The 20985-nt window shown below is 30.6% G+C and overlaps 1 protein-coding gene across 1 annotated transcript in view; it reads right to left on the minus strand.

Annotated features, from left to right (window-relative positions):
• LOC143225549 (uncharacterized) overlaps positions 1–20985 on the minus strand; it is a 127792-nt gene that overhangs the window by 12611 nt on the left and 94196 nt on the right. The window contains exons 25-32 of the mRNA XM_076455202.1: positions 13095–13208; positions 11543–11704; positions 11200–11370; positions 10527–10805; positions 7058–7233; positions 3046–3289; positions 2200–2307; positions 1782–1853 (exon numbers count right to left, since the gene is read on the minus strand). Of these exons, the coding sequence (XP_076311317.1) occupies positions 1782–1853; positions 2200–2307; positions 3046–3289; positions 7058–7233; positions 10527–10805; positions 11200–11370; positions 11543–11704; positions 13095–13208 (1326 nt within the window). The remainder of the gene's footprint in view (positions 1–1781; positions 1854–2199; positions 2308–3045; positions 3290–7057; positions 7234–10526; positions 10806–11199; positions 11371–11542; positions 11705–13094; positions 13209–20985) is intronic.

Here is a 20985-nt window from a genome sequence, read left to right on the forward strand (position 1 = left end):
TAGTACCTTGACATGTACTTTCTGAAAGTCCTGATATATAAGCTGTATCCTTTTTTAGAGAATGTCAAAAAAGTTGTAAGGCAGGACTTTCTTTTAGTGAAAACATGTTGACCAATCAATAAAATTCTAAAATTTGTTAAATGACTTTGCAAAGTTCTTTAGTCAGATTTTTAAAACTTTTATCACAACTGATGTAAGACTAATAGGCCTATAGTTACTGGGAAAATTTTTATCACTTTCCTTGAAAATTGTAGAAACATTAACCAACTTCTTATAGTCTGACATTTGCTCACTTTTAAAGGATTTACAAAAAATAGTAACAAGTTGTTCATATATCTAATCCTTAACCTCCTTCAAAACCTAAAGGAAGTATTATCTGGCCCAGAAGGTTTAAGATTATTTAAACTTTTCAATTGTTTCTTAATGAGCTCAGAATTAAAGTGGTCATCTTTTTCAATCTTGTTACAGTTTATCAACTATTCAAGATGAGGAATATTGGTTAAATATTCATTAATAAAAACTGAAGAAAAAGAAGTTTAATAATCCAGCCATCTCTTAATCATCAGACAGGAGCCCTTCTTTATCAAAAGCCCTATTCTCATCCTACTATCTGTATACCTTTAATGTATTTAAAGAAATCCTTATATTTGATTCTTATATTTTCAAAGAACTCTTCAGCATCCTAATTTTCTGTTTGACCAACTTCCTTGATCTTCTATATTCTTCTAAATCTTCCCTTCATACCATTTTTTAATTAGTGATGTTTTTTTTCTTTAATTTTATCCCTTATACCATTTGTGATCCAACCTGGTTTTTATTTACAGTTATTCTTTTACTTCTATAAAATATGTCTATCTTGCACATTTAAATACTTATTTTTATAAATTTTTGCATTTCATCAGTATCTCCAAATAACTCAGCTTTCCAATTAACAACAAATAATTTTAGTTGTGTTTTCAATATTTGCCTTTTTGGAAATTTGTAACTAACATATCATTACTCCTGATCTCCATATGTAGCCAAACATTGAACCTAATAGAACACTGATCACATGCTTCCAAATGTTTTTAGTATACGTCTCTTAAAACTCCTGTATTAGAAGTTAACAATAATTCTAAAAAAATTATAAAAACAACCATTGAACTGCCTCCAAAAGTCCAATCAACCAATCTGCTCATCTTCATATGCTACCCTAAGCCTAGCATTTAGCCCTCATGACCTACTTATAACTCCATCTTCACAGTTAATTATGGGCAGTACGTCTGACAAAAGTGAATCATAATGTTTTTTTTTTAATGCCTTTATCAACCCCTTGGAATTATTAAATAGTTCCTCTGTCTTACCTTTCCCTACATGTACAACAAAGAATGCATCATTGCTAGCCCCTTTATTATATCTCTTGCTCTGTCAATTATATCCTTCACCCATGCCCCTGCATAGTATAATTTAAGTTTTTTTCTCCCTATTTACCACACAGACTATCTTATCTACATGTCTTATCAAAACATAAACTGTAATTAAAAATCTCCTTAGGTTTATCATTTACATTCTCCTCTGTTCCTTTTGTTTTCCTTCTGTTCAACACTTCCTCATATGTATAAGCTAAAGGCTGAAATTAAGTTAGCTTACATTTTTGCTAATATTTTATATTTATTAACAGATTTAGTATCAGTAATATCTTACCTTGACTGTAAAAATGTATCTGACTAGTTCTCAATAATGATTATAACAAATTAGATGCTACACACAAATTATCTGATGATGTTATGAAATAACCCTACCTATATATCCTTGTAAGCCATTCACTCCTGGCTTGCCCTCTAAACCAACTGGTCCACGGTCTCCTTTATCTCCTAATAAAGTAATATTTATGTATGTAATATCACTCAGAATTCTTAATTAAATACAAAACTTAAAACAAATTTGTTTTTTAAACATACTAGCAAATATCACTCAGCTATGAGAAAATAAAGAAACTTGTTTGTTTTGTTGAAGTAAAACCTATTGTACTCTACAGAGATACTTAACTGCAGAAATTTTAAGAAATATATAAAAAACAGCTATTTTTTACAACAAATCTTGGCTGTTGGTTCTAATTATATTAATGATCAGTACTGGTTACTTAATGTGGAGTACTTGAGTCATGAAGATTTCATTAAGTTTTTATTAAACAGAGTGAAATACAGAAACATTTCTAACCTGGCAATCCTGGAATTCCTTCATAACCAGTTTCACCCTTAACTCCAGGAGGTCCTATAAGGCCAGGTGGCCCTAGCTTCCCTTTCTCACCATTTTTACGTCTTTCACCTAAATCAACAAATAATTGTTGTAAAGATAAAAATTTCTGGAATATAATTTTCTTAAGTAACAAAAAACAAATTAATAATATAAAGCTAAAGGATAATTGAAGGGTATATTTAACTTAGTCCCTTCAAACAGTGTTTCTTAAAGTGGAATTAAGCAAAATATTGAGGATGCACACATAAAGCAAGTCATTACTTTGTTTTTTAAAAATTTAAAAAGTCAAATTGTACAATAATTATTTGAAAAAAAATTAGCCAAATTAAAATTTTTTCCAGTTATTATAACAACATGATTTTTTATTTAATATACAAAAATCCTAATTTCCTAAATAAAATTACTTTTGTTGAAATATGCATGGCCTATTAAGCACTAATGAACATACTTTCTACAGGTTTACAAACAAGTTACCACAAGGTAACTTAGCTTAATTACATTAACTTTCTTATCTAAACTTTGCAGCTCCTTAAGACATAGGAGCATATTTAAAAAGAGAAGAGTTAAAATGATATATAATTTTAAAATAATACATAAAAACATGTCAACTTCCTCATTTTGCATTTAAGATAACAATAAGATATGTTTTTTTTTAATCCTTTATTTTCATACTTCAATAAAATAAATGAAAAAATGTATATATTATTGATTTATTGGTTAGTTTACCACTACCAAGAAAGTTTGTTAGTTTTCACTAGGAAGATAAGTTGTAAATTACTACAAGCTGGAGACCAAATATCTGTTTACCTGGCAATCCAGATATGCCAGTTTCACCTTTAGCACCTTTTATACCATCAAACCCTGGTAAACCTGGCTTTCCTGGTAGACCACGATCTCCTTTCTCTCCTGGGAACCCCCTAAACCCTGGTTCTCCAGGTTGACCTTTTTCTCCTGATATACCTGGTATTCCATCAGCTCCTTGTCCTCCAGGTGCTCCATTTAATCCATCTAAACCTGGACTTCCAGGTGGTCCAGGATCTCCAGGTTGTCCCTAGTGAAGCATAATAACTGTAGATATTCGAAAGAAAAATTTATTTTCACACCTTAAACATTCAGTTTTAAATGCACCTGAATATATCCTTTAATTTTGCTATAATTTATCTCATTTCTTTCATTATTGACTGTTTTCTTTCAAAATCCTATGTCAGTTTATTGTGTGTGCATGGATGGTCCAGATTCTTTACAGTAGGTATCTGTGACTTGGTGATATATTTCAACAATAAACAACCAAAATACAGTACACTTCTTTTAACCCTTAAACAGCAGGAATGCTGTAGGAAGCATAAGAAATTGATGATGGCTGCCATTTAAGGGTTAAAATAATATATACACTAAAAAGTCATATATACACACACACACACACACATACATACACATGCACAAATTTTTGCTACACGGTTATTTAAAGCTCTGGATACAACCGTGGTGATTATCTTTTCTCATCAAAGTTCACACGTACTGATTCATTTACTTTAGAACACAACTGATAAGACAAATTATTCTTCTATGCTCTGTTATTACATTATAGTCAGTAATAATTTCACTAATGTTACACTGTTGCTTAACACAGTTGTATACAAAGTTAAAAATAATTATATCTTTTCTTTAAATGTCCATAAAGGCAAAAGTTTGTTCAATTACTTTGGAACACAATTAACAAAACAATTTATTCTTCTTTGTTCTGTTGTTACAATACAATCTGTGATAAATTCACTTTAAAAAACATCACTATACACTCTTTATAGTTAAGCTCACAAACACCTGCTGACTATGTCTCTCATTAACTCAACTTGAACTACTTTGTGGATGGATATTTATAAATAACCCAACTGAGACCTAAAACCTTCCACACACAACAAATTATTAAGATGTACTAGTACAGTAATACTCAATAAAAACAAAGAAAAACACTAAGAAGGTTCTAGGAATATGATGCAATAATACAAGTGCCAAATCACAACAATGGAACTAACACAATGTATAATTCATAAATAATTATGTAAACAAACCTGTGATAAACTACTGCTTCTAAAACTAACTAAATTTAACATTTTCTCCATACGTGAATTTAATTTTAGTACCTCAATATTTCTATATTACAGCTCTGTCAGAAGTTATTAATATCCCACAAGTCCATTAATCAAGTTAAATCTAAATTGAAACACTGTCATCCATAAATCAAACATCGAAACATACATTTAAAAAGATCATATCATATTAAAATAATATCAAGCATTCTTTAATTCATATTATTAAGACAAATAAACCAACAAACCTAAATAAACAGTGTATAAACCAATAAGTAAACTATAAATATCATTGAATTCAGAATAAAATACATTATATACCTAAAATGCCATTAATGTCTGTATATTAAAGGCCAAATTTGTATTTGTTAATTTTAGGTTTCTTTTTACTCATTAAAATGTATTATTTAATTTTTCTGTCCAGAAAATTATGACATTTAGATAAGATCTTTACATTCAATAAGATATTATTCACTTGTGGCAGGTCATGTTATTTTCCTTAATGTTCTGCAATAGCATTGTTAAAATTGAAATTTTGAATGTTGCACACATGTTCAGAAAGACCTTGTCACATGATAAGATGGTTATAACAACCTATGCAGTTTGTGTTAAATGTAAAAAATTAATGGGGAATTTTATAAATAAATGAGAGGAATAGCCATGGGTAATAAGGTAGCAGTAGCCTTAACTGTAATATTTATGCATATAATTTAAAAGAAAGCATTTAATTCACGGAAAACAGGAGAAAATATTGGCCCATCAGTCTGGTACAGATTCATAGTTTGAAACACTAATTTAGGGTCTTTAATTAGTTTCTATTAGTTCATAAAATTTTTATATATGTGACAATATCACCATGAAACTAAAGAGAATAATTAGAGCATCACGACATATGAAAAATAACCACAAAGCTACAAAATATGGATGACATGATAGTTAAAACATTATTTATGATGTAACTTGTGGCAGATGCTCTAGTATGTACATAGGAGAAATTTGTTGGCCCATACATGATAGAATATCTGAAAATGTATGTGACAATGAAAACCTCAATACTAATAACGCTATTTCCAAACATTATGGAAAATAACATGGCCTACAACAAGGGGATAGCATCTTATTGAATGTACAGATCTTAGCTAAATATCATAATTTTCTGGACAGTGTGTGTGTGTTTTTCGTATAGGAAAGCCACAACAGGCTATCTGCTGAGTCCACAGAGGGAAATCAAACCCCTGATTTTAGCATTGTAAATCCATAGACTTACCACTGTACTAACAGGGGACTTTCTGGATAGAAAAATGAAATAATCCATCTTAATAAAAAGAAACCTAAAATTAATAAATACAAATGTTGGCCTTTAGTACAGAAACATTCATGGCATTTTAGGTATATCATGTATTTTATTATAAATCCAATGATGTTTATAGCTTATTTATTGGTTTACTCACTGTTTATTTAGCAATATTGATTTAATATGTCTTAATAATAAAAGTTCAAGAATGTTTATTAAATATTTTAATATCATCTGACATTTCTAAACGTGTGTATCAATGTTTGATTTATGGATGACAGTGTTCTAACAAAGCTGTAGTAGAGAAACACTGAGCTAATAAAGTTATATTATGAAATTTATAGGTCTTGCTTTCATTTATGTGTACAGAAATATCTCATAATATTCCAGATTGTGTTAAACAAGTTAAGAACAACAGTATATAATAATGTTTATCAGTTCAAATGTGATCAGCTTTAAATTTTCTTTTTCAAATAGTTGAATTAATTACAGTTGTTCCAAATATACGTAGTAAAGTTGTAAAGTTTCCTGATGCTCAATTGTATTCTTTGTGCTGTTTTGTAATTACAATGACAGATATACTATACCCCAATATAGATGAAGTGATTGACTGATGTTACATTGAAATAATACAAAAGTATACATAACTGTTGATACACTGATACCACCAAAGACAAACAGTGATATAAGTGGTATAGCTAAGAAAGAATAGTTATACTTTTTTCACCTGTCTTAGTGATACAAACCAGTGAAACTGTAAATGGTAAAACAGTGACACTTCTATATTACTCATCTTAAATAAAAAAAAAAAAGTTTATTTCAAACATGAACGGGTTGTGATTGTTCTCAAACATATATTTATATTATAAAATTTTATTTTTGTGATAACCAAGCTGAACATATTTCTACAACTTGATGGGGTTAATTCAATAGAAACTACCTTATCAAACTCATTGAAGACTTTATACCTTATATATTCAGGGTAAAATAAGAATTCAAGCAAACCATATTCTTTAGAAACTCAGGCTCTGCACGTAAGATCTTAATGGAAAAACAATGAATAAAAAGTTTTATTTTTTACTTTTCAGCTATTACATACAAATGGTTATTATAATATTGAAAGTCTAGCTAAGGTAAAGTCACTGAACATTTTAACATTTAAAGTTTTAAAAACGTAGAAGCTAATTATATCTTTGTGAACTAATATAAATTATCCCAATTTTTGGGAGGCAAATATAATATGCACCAAACATTAATACTTACTAATATTGAAGAAAGCAGTAAAGCAAACTGCTTTGTGTAAGAGTTCTGGAATGTGATTTAGAGATTAATCCCATGATACTGTGTACTTCATTACAAGTCTTAAGGCTATATGCAAAGTTTCTTAACCTAATCATGTACCAAGATACTTTTAAGATCTAGTGTTAGTTTAACTCACCATTTCTCCCTTCATGCCACTAAATCCAGGTAAGCCATCAGCACCCTTTTCACCTGGTTTTCCAGGAAAGCCATGCAAGCCATCTGGGCCATGATCACCTTTTACACCTGGTGGTCCTGGAAGGCCTCTACCAGGTAAGCCTGCATCACCCTTTTCCCCAGGTAGACCATCAAGACCTGGAATTTGGAAATTACATAATGGAATGTACAAAAATGTAATTAAAAATTCCCAAATATGGTAGAAAATATTTTGACAAGAGAGATTGAGCCATAAAAAAGTGAATAAGGAGAAGTCCATAAGCCTGTAAATGATTTAGGGTTAATAGTCCTTTTTGCTTTAAACTTACTTCAGTGATGTTTCTTGACTTTAAAAGAACAAATGGAACAATATTTCCAATGATAACTGAAGAATATCTTAGCATGTAATATGTCCCCAACACAACAAAAGTCTTAAAATGATATTTACAAATCTAGAAACAAAACACCTCATCAGATTGGATCAGATTACTTCTGCATAATTTTAAACATTTCAAAAAGTGTTGGCATTTATATTTAAATTTGCATTTTCGAATTTAGACGTGTAAAGAAAACTATGTCCTTTAAATAAAAGGATGAAGGATTAGAACTGATGTGAAAAAATTGCATCCCTTGAAAGAGGTCATTGAAGCTATTTGAAGTTTTTCTTTGAATTTAACATAGAGAATAATGATTGTTTGTATATCTATTATTTTTAGGGGTAAATGCAAATTTTCAAATTTTGGTGTATAGATATTACTAAACGTTTCATCCTAAGAGCATGAGTTGGTCTAGTTGGAAAAGTGATGTTTAAGGGAGTTCTATATAAAGCATGCTTAGTTCAGCTGTTGCATGCTGCTTGGTGTATGGTAAAGTCATTATTTTCAGAAACTTCAGTCATATGTTATATCAATCATAAGATCATTTTCAATGTGAAAAAATGCCAATTATAGAAAAAACTCAGCCACACAGTGTGAAGATATCAGACACACAAGCTACATTAGAAGAAACAATCAGTGCTACCTTGTAACATACTATTACTTTCATTATTATTTGTATTGTTATTATCATAAGATGTGGAACAATTTTCAAACTGAAACTTGCATCTTTATCCACTCAAATCAAATGTACAAGACAATTAAAATAAATTAATTAAGCAGCCTTGGCCCACACAACTTTTACAACTATGTGTCTTACTGTTCTTTTACCTTGTCTTCTGCATCTGATTCCAGTAGTTGAAAATATGAGTAGCAGTCTGAACATTGTTGCACAACTTATAACGATAATACTAATAATGAATGTAACAGCATATTACAAAGTTGTCTTAGTTATCTTTCATTTTAACTTGAATGTTTGATATCTCTACTTTACATGGTTAGTCTATATATATATATATATATATAAATTGGTATTTTTCACGCTGAGAACGTTTCAGTTATAGATAACTTTTTGTTCTCACATGTAGATATACAGCACTTCCTGTATTATAAATACATTGCCACTGTTTAGCTGTTGCGTGTCAAACACTAAATTATCCAATGATAGAAAATATTTCATGTATAAATGTTACTGTTAATTTCTTTGGAAGAAGCTGATTGTTGGCTTTCTCTCCAAACAAAGCCATGTCATGCAGTTGGTGAGGTCCATGTTTAGGTTGCATGCAAAGTATGCAAATCAAAGTATAGCCTTTTTATTAAGATCACAGTATAACATAGAGAGCATTGGAGGTTCAATCTTATCTTACGATATGATGTTTTACACATTTTGTTTATTTTCTTTTTCTATGACCAAATTCTCCTTCTTTAAAAGATAAAAAAATATTTTAATACAAACAATATAAATGTCACAAAAACACATTCCTTGGTTTATTTTGTTATTGACAAACAACTTAAACAACATGGAAGTTTGGATGTATAATGCAAATAAAGTATTTTAACAGCTACTGTATTTGTTAGAAAACATGACAGAAAAAAAGAAAATGAAGGAGAAGTGCATTTTTATCTTACTTTGGTAATGTATTTCTCTTACAATGTGGCAGATACTGAATTTTCTTTGACAGCTATTACAAAGTGCACATTAAAAGTGGAATGGTGCTTCTGGCTAATGTAGTTTAGATGCCCAATAACCCAGAAACAGTAAAACTATCTGCGATGCATATATAGAATAACTAGTAATTCTCTGTTACCTTTTTATGTAACTTTGTTGTTGGAACTACTGTTCTTGTCATTTAATGGAAAAATTTAATTTTTGACATATTTAATTCCCATGTTATAATCTGTGAGAGATGCCTAGGTATTTCTAATTTAAACATATACATGTACAAAAGAAAAATGAGCATCACTATTTTGGTATCTTTGATTCTTGCATCATACTTATGGTACTACAACAAGCATGACTTCATAAAATATATTACTATAACCAGTCAAAAGTACATCTCATTCTGTTTTACAGTTAGAGATGCTAAGAGACTGTCGGTGAACAGCCATAACATTAACAAGGGTTCCACAGACAACACAGCAACTGATGTATTGACAAATTCTTTCTTCTCCAGCAGTTGCTATTGGTAGTTCAAATAAAATATTAACTTGTATCCATAGAAACAATGAATACAAACCTTAAGAGTTTATAACTTCACTGTATAGGCAACTGGTTAAACAACATTTGGAGTATTATGTTTAGTCTTGAGCTCCTTACCTTAGAAAGGACAATGAATTGTTGGAAAGGGTTCTGAGGAAAATTACTAAATGAGATAGAGGCTAAAATCTCTCAATTATTTTTCTCTTGAAAAAGAAGAGTTAGGGGGAATCTGACTAATGTGTTTAAGATTTAAGATTCATACTTGATAGTGAGAATAGTAGGACTAAGGAACACAAATAAACATTTTGACCAGGTAGGAGCTATCTTCAGCTAGGAAAGTTTCATTCTTCTAATGGGGTGGTTAACCTTTGGTATTGGTTGCCTTCAGATCTTGTAGAGGCAATAAATTTAAGTGAGCTTAAGGGAAACCTTGACAACTATGTGATTGATAGGGGCTGGATTTAAGATTTTTAAAAGAAATTATTTATTTAATAGTTTTAATTTAGTTTAGAGAAAGGGACAATTAAGATGTACCCTAAAACCCCTTGTTGTTCCAAAGCATTATGTTATGTTGAAATTGGTTCAGATGAATTTACATAACCTATGGTTAATTAAATACAAAAGATCATAGCAAATAAAATCTACATATTTGTCAAGCAAAATATATTCTAGCTTTATAGAAAGGAACAATATGCAATATATATATACTATTTCTACAGGTCATAACAAACATTTATTGGCTCTCTTAAATTTCAACTTCTGTAAATAAATTCCCTTATTAAAGCTATAAGATTACTGATTTTATCTTAAGGATGGTATTTATAAAGTTGTTATAATAATATATACATTCAAGGAGATATGTAAAAAAAGTATTATACCTGGAAAGCCTGGGTTTCCTTGTGGTCCATCTAAACCAGAAAATCCTGGTTCACCTTTTTCTCCTTTAGCTGAAGCAACACCAGGTGGGCCTTTTGGACCTGGAAGCCCAAGAAATCCTCTTTCACCTTTAGCTCCTGGTAAACCTTGGAGACCTTCTATACCAGGTATACCCTCAAATCCTTTATCTCCCTTAGGTCCAGGAATGCCAGGATGACCATCTTCTCTCTTCATTCCTGGTATGCCAGGGAGTCCTACCTTTCCTGGATAACCTTTTTCACCTAAGACAGTGAAAATCAATATTAGATAATGTTATGGATCTAAAAATTAAATAATTTTCATTGGCATCTTTTATATCTTTTACAAAATGCAAAAAGTAACTGGTAAGAAAATACCTGTTGCTGACTGAACATTAAAGTAAACACAAATAGTACAAAAGATAGTTTTAAACTTGAACATATATAATAATTACTGTTTTAAAACAAAAGAAAAATTTTGGTTTCTATGAGAATATTAAAAAATTCTCTTTGTTAATAAGTCATTTATAATAATTTTTAAAAGCAAAACAAGACTTTAAAAAATGTTATTTTTTAAATATTTCAAATATTATTTTTGAAATCTTACTAAAATAATAGTAATATAAAAATATTTTTTACAAATATAGTATAAATGAACCTTTCAATGCTGGTAATGCATCAAATCCATCTCTTCCTGGTAAACCAGGATATCCAGGTTGTCCATCAATGCCAGGAAATCCTGAAAGTCCAGTTATTCCCTTATCTCCACTTAAGCCAGGAGGACCATCAAGACCAGGAGGCCCTGGTTCTCCAGGGTATCCTTTTTCACCTATTGAAACAAGGAAATTATGAGCTAAAGTACAGATTATTTAGATTTATTTATTTATTAAGAACATTAAATAATTTGTTTTGCTCTGAAAAAACGAAAAATAAGCAATAGTAGTATACACAATAATAAAATGAAAAACAAATATTGTATAAAGTAATAGTTAACATAATACCTTTCAGTCCATCCTGACCAGGTGCTCCAGCTGGTCCAGGTGGACCTGGCTGTCCTTCTCTAGCTGGTTCTCCCTTTTCTCCCTTAAGGCCATCAAATCCATTCAATCCTGGTGGTCCAGAATCACCTTTTATGCCAGGAACTCCTGGCAACCCTCTATCACCTACAATAAAAATTTAGGAAGAACAAAACATTCAAGTTTACTATTAGGTACCCTACCTTATGTTCGTTTCTGCTAGTAATTACTAATTATAGTAGTATTCACACTTCATTAAAAACAATTTAGAGAAACTGAACATTGTATAAAAAAGGATTTTTTTGAGAAGTATTGCATGGAAAAAGTGTTTGGATTGTGTTGATACACAATGTAATGTTTTCCTACATTAAAGCTAACACACGCTATTGAAAAACTGTTTCTTTTTAAAATTCCATTTTTTAGTACTATATTTAGATGTTACATCAAAAAAAGATATAATCAAACCCTCATGTACAGTCCTAGTGAAAGTCAGGTTCTTGTTGCGAAGAGAGTACTTTTATTTAAAACTGTGTTCTGTGATAAAGATACAGTTGATCCACATGCAATTATTTTTATAACTATCTGAATATTGAATACCAAAAGTTTAAAATATTTTATTTTTTATTTGTGGTGCCATTCAATTGATGGCACTAGAATGTATTTTATTATTTTGACGTAGAAAGACGCATATATACATGTTGCATCCATTATAGTAAGATGATAAAGAAAGTATGACTCCACTATTGAGCTCAAAATTTGTCTTATCATACATTTTAAATTTTGCACCTTTTATAAAAGAAACTTTCTTGATAAATTTTGCCATTTTTTCCTCACATATGCAAAGAAAAAATAAATAAATGTATGTTAAATAAATACTTGAGTAAATATCAAATAAAACAGATAAAAAAGGTATATTAAATGTAACTGCCATCAAATTAGCCAAACATTTTACTAATTATTTACAACAGCAGTTTTAACATTTGGACTGATTTTATGTACTGCTAAAGTTATTCTGCCAGTAATTAAAAAGTGCTTACCAAAGTTCAGATATAATTTAATTTAATTGATATGGACTTAAATGTTAAACTGTCACACAGTAACAATGTCTTTTTGAAAAATAAAATACAAAGCAATACTGAAATTACATTGTAGCATTTCTACTTAATTCATAGTTAGCTGCCATCTTCACTTAACTTTTATATCTGTCTTTCATCCATTGCATCACAAAACTCAGTAGCTTAATATCTGCTGCTTGATAAAATCCTCTAGTTGTGAAGTTACTTTGGTATTTCACCTATTATAGATGTTTGCAATTTATCATACAGGTTTCAGTGAATTGTTTTTTTTTTTTTTTTTTTAATAAGAGTATGACTAAATTTATTCACACTGCTGTTCAGCTTCATGATACACACACACAGACAGACACACACATATATATATCCTGTCATTACAAGTTGCACACACATACATACTGTTTTATATTCACCTATGTCTACATAAATTGATAAATCAAAATCTATAAAGCAAAGAATATTACCTTTAGGACCTTGAGCACCAGGAAGACCTTGTTCTCCTTTTGTACCAAGTGGGCCCTGTATACCAGGTTGACCAGGAGGTCCAGCTCCAGGAAATCCTGTATATCCTTTTGGCCCTGTATGTGACAAAACAATAGAAGATTTTGTCACAGTTTCAATATAAATAAAACATCTGTTAGAAGAATGATAAGAGCCTTGTACTTTAGTGCTATGGTTTCATATGCTTTGGTACTATGCTTTTTATGGTAAAACTTCATAATAATTCTCCCCTTCTCCATTCAGACTACATAAAGCCTAAATTTTTGTAGCTTCAGAGGCTGATCTTCAGTAAATTTATGACTTTTGAATGGTAAATTCAACAAAATTAGTAAACTAGAACTACTTAAAATCCTGTTTTAACTCTTTGTTCTTGAACAGTTGATATACTGGTAAGCTCATTTTCCTCCTTGCAACTTAAGATCTTGTTACATTTTTTTTTTATCAATTCCACATTTTGGATACCTTATATATTCAATATAAAACTAGAACTACTTCCAATAATGAAACATCTTCAACCTGAGCTAAATTTTGATAGAAGAAAGGCGTGTTTTCAGTAATTTGTGAGAGTGTTTTAACCCATACTTTGAATTGAAAAAAGACCATGTCCTCTACTGGTAGACCTCATTGCTTTACTTTTGAACAAGCTAGGAAGTTACTTGAGGAGCATTTGAAGTAGAAAGTGATCTTGATGATGATTATTTTGAAAGTGAGAAATTTGACTTGGATAAATTTAGTGGAAGTGCAAGAGATGAGAGTTCTGTGGCATGTTCTTTAGGTGTGAGTACAGGTAAAAGCAAGGAAAAGACCAGTGGTGGTATCGGTAAAAAAAAAGTAGGGTTTGGATCTACACCTAACAAGAGAAAGAGGACAGTTGTAGGAACAGGAGGGGATTGTGAGAATGGTGAAGATGAAGTAGCATGAAAAGTAGATGATGAAGAAGAGACACATGTGAACTTTTCATTCTTTGACCCACAACAAAATGTGAAGTTGGATTTGAATGAAAGCCATTCACCACTGGATTTCCTCAAAGCCAATTCCATACGTCAACTACCTTTTCTTTTTGTTATCCAACCATCCAGCCATTCAATTTACTAATCTTTTGCCAACATCCACTAAAGTTATTTTCATAGCTAACTGTTTTGTGGTGTGCACTTTGTCAAAGGCTTTTCGAAAATTTTAAGTACACCAAGTCCTGTCGTTTCCATCATCTATATAACATGTAACATCGCCTAAAACACTTAAAAAGATTAGTAGGCAAAGATTTTCCTGTAGTGAATATATGTTTTATATATTTTCAATTCTTCATAAAATTTATTACCACTATATGTTACTAGCTAAATAGTTCAGGTCAGTTACAGTATTATACAAGAACATTGTTAAAATCATTTCTTGTAAAACACACAGTATGAAAAAAAACATTTAAAATGTGTTATCTTATTAGCCTTTAACAAAAACTTTTCCATTAATATTCTTTTAGATCTCAATCCCAATTTTAACATTTTGTTTACCATTACATACTTGCAAAAATCCTTGATGTCAACTAATTGATTCTCATCTCTTGGACTTCCTTGTTTCTTATTTGAACCAAATCCCTAACTTTCATGTAATTCTGTAAATCTTACATATTATTTACCAATTGAAACCTTGCAACTTAATGTCATTTATCCTTTATTTTTTCTTTTATGTCTTTAGTATACCAATTAGGTTCAATCTTTCCTGTTATCTCTTTTCTGTTTTTAGAAATACACATATCATGAATTAAAAGCAGTTTATTTGTAAAAATTTACCAGGCCTGTTCCATGCCATCTTTTAACTGATTATCTCAATTCACTAATGATAAATCTTGTATCATGGCCTGAAAAGTAGCTTTCTGAAAATTAAGAATTAAAACTTGATTTCTTTTTTCTTAGAATGTAAGAAAACATAACTATGTTCTCTCATTTCAACTCTTACAATTTCATCCTCATTAGTGGTTAACAATATTTCTAAATTTGTATTGACTTTGTTCGGCTTTTTGACCATTTGGTACTGCATATCATCCAGAACCACTTCAAAGAAAAACAAACTCATTCACCCTACCTAACAGTACTTGACTCCATACAATCTCTATCACTGTGTCTCATAATTATTGCATCAGTATCCTCATTTGTAAAAACTCAGATTAGCTGGCCTATAACAATTACTGGTTAAAAATTTTCTACATTGAAACCCATGTGGATAAATTAAGTCTTTAAACCTATAATGTGTTTGCATGTTCTGCTGGAATTATTTTCATGATTTCTTAATAATTCTCATTATCCCTTATACAATTTATATTTAATAATTTTGTTTTCCCTCCATCCTCAGGGGCATCTACATAAAACATTAAGTAAATTGCCTTAAACCTCTCCCTGTTGAACATTTCGTGCAAAACTACAAAAATCTCATACTTCTCATACTTGTTCACATTCTCAGGGATGAATAAGACATGTGCCCAGCAATGGTCAGTTGCAAACTCTCTTTGTTAACCTGAAGAAGGTTGAAACGTTATTGATTACTTTATTTAAATTTTTATTCTCTAAACCTTCTTACAAGCTACTTTAATATTGCCATAGCTATCTTATTTTTTGCATTCATTAATTTCCCAGGCTCACTTATCAATATGCAAGTGTAGTTTAAACTGTCGTTAATTAATTTCTTTAAAGCTTCTCTAAACAACTTGGTATCTAAAAATTAACCCACAGGTCCAACTAGCCCATCTGTTGCTCTTAGTATATACTTGATAACGTTTAAGTTTTGAATCATTCGAAGTAATTCATTTCTGCATTTATCCTGGGGTAGAAGGCATAAGCTAAATTGTATTATAATATGTATTATAAAATGTATCTTAATTTTAGAGGTATCAAGTAAAAAAAGCTACAAAGCTATCAAATACAACCTTTATATATATCTTTATTTCTAGGAAAATAACTTCACAGAAAGAACCTAAAAAGTTCTGATTTATTTGATGATTTGATTAGTCTTAATAACCATTACATTAAGAATTATATTTAGTACATAAATATACATATATCAGGTCATCCCTTATGTAATGTCCAATTTTAGGCTAAAAAAAAGAGAAAGGATTTCATACGCTTTTAATGTTATTTAATCAATAATGTATGTTCCATTATTATTAATTACTTTCTGCCAACGATTCACAAGCTTCTGAATGCCACTTCTATAAAATTCTTGGGATTTGAAGAAAAAGGATGTAGAGAAGGTAGTTTTGACATCTTCATGTGTTTCAAGTTCTTTTCCATCAAGATAGTTCTGCAAACTTCAAAAGAGATAATAATCAGATGGGACAAGGTCTGTAGAATAAGAAGGATGTGGAAGTTTTTCCCAGTCTAGCTCTTCAATCTTTGCATATGTGATCCTTGCTGTATGGGCTGTGCATCATTCTAGTGTAACACAACACCTTTACAACTGATCAAAGCAGGCCTCTTCTTTTAGTGTAACATTCAAGTGCTCTAATTGTTGACAAAAGAAGTCTGATGTAATTGTTACATTGAGTGGCAGCAACTCAAAGTGGATCACACCAACAATATCCCCCCAAACCATTTAACAAGTATTTCCTAGGGTGGAGCTGCATTTGGAGTTGTGCTTTAGCCAGTTTACTTGCACTGAGCCATTGTTTGCAGTACTTAACACTTTTATAATATATCCATTTTTCATCTCCAGTCACTAACCTGTCCAAAAAAGGTGAGTTACATTCATGAGAGTGCAGAGAAGTTCAAATGTCCACTTCTGCTCCAAGGTTGGCTTCTGTCAAATCATGGGGGACCCATTTTCCAAGTTTTGACACCTTTCCAAGCTGTTGCAGATGACAGTGAACTGCTGAATGGGTTGAATTAAGCTTCTATGCTGGTTCTTTAACTGTCACAGCACAACATTAATTAAGTGCAGCCAGTAGCAAGTCATCATTAAACTCAACAGGACGACCTGAACATTGTGCATCACTTAAGCCATAGTCATGTGATCTGAACTTCTGAAACCACCTTCAACATTTTTCTTCATTGAGAGACTCTGCACCATAAACACCTTAAATGTTTCATGTAGTTTCTGCTGCACTATTGCTTTTTTTAAACTCATAAAGCATTATATGCCAAATGTGCTCCTCAGACACATCCATCTTCATAAGAGTTTATTTGATTAATGAATTGAGAAAGTGGTGTTGAATTAGTTTCTTTTATTTATCTGAACATTTTATACACATCCTACTATATATTTTAGTCATTAAAGCCTTCTACATAGATAAAAATGATAATGCACTTTCTGTATTAAATTTTTGGACATTACTTATGGGATGACCAGATATATATCCTCCTAAATTACAACTAGGTACTATGTTTATTTCAGTCATTAAATGTATTACCTTTAATTACATATTCTAATTTTCAATGATTTGGTTTATACCAACATTTCATTAAAAAAATTCTCAAAATTTTGGCCATCTTTTTTTTATAGTAATGCCCTTCAAGTTTACAAACATATCTTTCACAGAAGTTATTTACCTTTGTAGAATTTGTAATGAATTAAATTATTTTTACCTTAAGTTAGTTTTTGATTTTTCATAAATTAACATTTAATAGATCTGAATTCACTGGAAATAAAATCTCAAATTCCAACAAAGAACTTTATTAAAAAAGTAATCCAAATCATTAATAGTAAATATTTACTTTAACGAGGTTTTGTTCCTCACCTAAAATTATTTTTTATCACTAGTTTATTAAAAATTACATATTATGTTCAGTTTATGTCTGACATTTATATGAGTTTGACTGATCAGATACAGCTTATTATTATTACTCATATGCTTGTCTTGAAACACCTAGTGCATAAATAGAAAATATTTACTTGATGTTGTTAGCAGTAGGACAATAAAGATTAAAATTGGATGTAATACTACTTCAAATTTGAGCTGAAAATATTTTCATATCAACAACTTTTTATGGACTTTTTCACCTCTTTAACAAACTTTTAAATTTATCACTACAGAGTCTTGAGAGAATTTTTCTTATTGACTTCTTATAGATTTTTCTTAACCCTTCTGTATGTTAATTAAGTAGCCATATGCTTCCAACAACTGGCTAAAAACAGTGAAAGGTTGTAAAGATATGATACGATATGGGCTTGAGCATCTATATATGTTCTTTTTTTTCCCTTTCCCTTATATACAAGTTTTAATGTTTTTGAGTAGGAGTAGAATACTTAATAGATAGTATATACCCAGAAATATCAACGTATGAATTTTATTTAAGTAGATACCTTTAACCAATTATATTTTATAATATTACATGCTGTGTCTTGAATCTTGTTGTTTTGTTTTTCATGACCTGGTTCTTGTTATATGAATACAAATATACATATATTTTCATTTATGAAATGGAAAGGGCATGATTCAATTACTTAGGTGTCAATCGATAGATCCAATGGTTCATGTACTGTTGATAAAAAAAAAAACTCAGAAAAATAAGTCCAAGACTAACAGTGAGTATTGTTGACTAGCTGCCTCCCATCTAGTAATTTAGTTCAAAATTAGTGAAAATTTATGTTTTTACCTCTAAACCAAAATATCATTATAACCATATTCTTCTGTATCTAGGACTGAGACAAGTATTATTTTGTGGTAGCTTTCAGGTTTTATGCATGAATCAGATTCTTTACAATAGGTGGCTGTGACCTATTGATATTATATTTCAACAATAAACAAACAGCACACAGATCGCTTGTTTTTAAAATAATATTATAAAACAAGTCAAATGTTTGTTACATCATTTGTTATCACATTTGTATCCATACAGGCTGTTCAGTTACATCAAAACATAATTTGACAATACTAACTATTCTCTCTGCTTTGTTATTACTATATAATCTGTGACAATTTTACTTTAAAACCATGACTATAACTGTTGGTTACCACAGCTGTATCCAGAGCTTGAATAATCATTTGTTTGCTTTTTGTCAAAATCCACACAATCTGGTTCAGTTACTTTAAAGCACAGTTAGCAATACAAATTGTTTCTTCTGTAATTTGTTGTTGCAAAAACCTGTGATAATTTCATCTTAAAAACTGCCACTACATGCTGTTCATGGCTAAACTTACAATCACACAATCTAGATCTACCTACTGATACATCGAACTACAGTTTTGGATGCGTATTTACAGCCCAACAGGGGTCTTCAGTGTTGCAAACACTAAGAGCTACTATGATGCAATAATATTAAATTAAAACAATGAGAAAAGCTTTAAAAGTTCTAAATATATATATAAAAACGGCTCGTTTGGGTTGAGAAAATTTTTTACACAGAAGAGCGGACAACGTTCTGACCTTCTTCAGTCATTGTCAGGTTCACAAAGAAAGAAAGAGGTAACTGAATGGAAGCTGACCACATGTTTGAAAGGGGTTGTGTAACTGAGTGTCATAACGCCTTAATGGGCAGTTTCGATGTTATATCCCTCTTTACAGAAGTTCCAACTGCTGAAGCCTGCAAGATAGCCTTACAACTCTATATCCGAAACCATAACCCACCTATAGACATTCCCAGCAACCAATAGCAACCCTCATAGAATTCACCACGATGAAGACAAACTTCATGTTCAACAACCACAACTATATACAAACAAATGGCTTAAGCATGGGCAACCCAGTATTACCAGTTCTATCCAATATTTTTATGACACAAGTTGAAACACAGGCAATTAACACAGCATTACATCCACCATTATACTGGTACAGATATGTAGACGACACAATTTCGGGATTCACATCTACAGAACACAAACTTAATTTTTTTCAATCATGTTAATTCTATACATCCCAACATTAACTTCACATGTGAACAGGAAGAGCGCAATCAAATGTCATTTTTTAACCTCAAAATTACAAGAACCAACACAGAATTCAAAACAGAAATACACCGAAAAATCACCCGTACTGGACTATACATTTCTTGGGACTCAGCACATGAAACGAAACAAAAACTCAACACACTAAGAAACCAAATAAACACAGCCATAAAACTATGCTTACCAGATAAAATTAACGATGAATTAGACAAAATAAAATAATACTTCATCAACATCAATAAGTTTCCTCCACAAACCGTAGAAAACATTATACACACACACACACACCTAGACAAAAAGCAAAATCAACCAACAAAAGTAAATATATCTCACGAATCAAAAAATAATGAAACCATATACTGCTGCATACCATATATTCCCAACATCAGCAGAAAAATAACCAACATGTAGCAAAAACTAGTAACAAAATATGACATTCCAGTTAATACCAAATTTATTCAAAAATCAGGCACAAAACTAAGGTCTATACTATGTAAAAACTACACTGACAAACACCACACCAACATTATTTATAAAATACAATGTGATAACTGCCACGACTTCTATATTGGAGAAACAAGTAGAAAAATGGAAACCAGATTCAAAGAACATAAAAAGTCATCTTCACACGCTTTCGAACACTGCAAGTCAAATAAACACAACATAACCATAGAAAACACTCAAATACTAAATAAAGAAACAAACATAAACAAACACAACATTAAAGAAGCCTTACTTATACAACAACTCAAGCCCAAAATAAACCAATACAAAGGAACACCTTTATACCTATATTAAAAAATGATATAATAAATAATAATAATAAAATAAATAATACAAAATTATATATTCAAACATCTAAGCACATCCTCTACATTCCGACACTCAGTTACACAACCCCTTTCAAACATGTGGTTAGCTACCGGTCATTTAGCTCTTTTTTTCTTTGTGAACCTGACGATGACCGAAAGAGGTTGAAACAT

This window comes from Tachypleus tridentatus, chromosome 9 (assembly GCF_004210375.1).
Source record: "Tachypleus tridentatus isolate NWPU-2018 chromosome 9, ASM421037v1, whole genome shotgun sequence".
NCBI classification, from domain to species: Eukaryota; Metazoa; Arthropoda; class Merostomata; order Xiphosura; family Limulidae; genus Tachypleus; species Tachypleus tridentatus.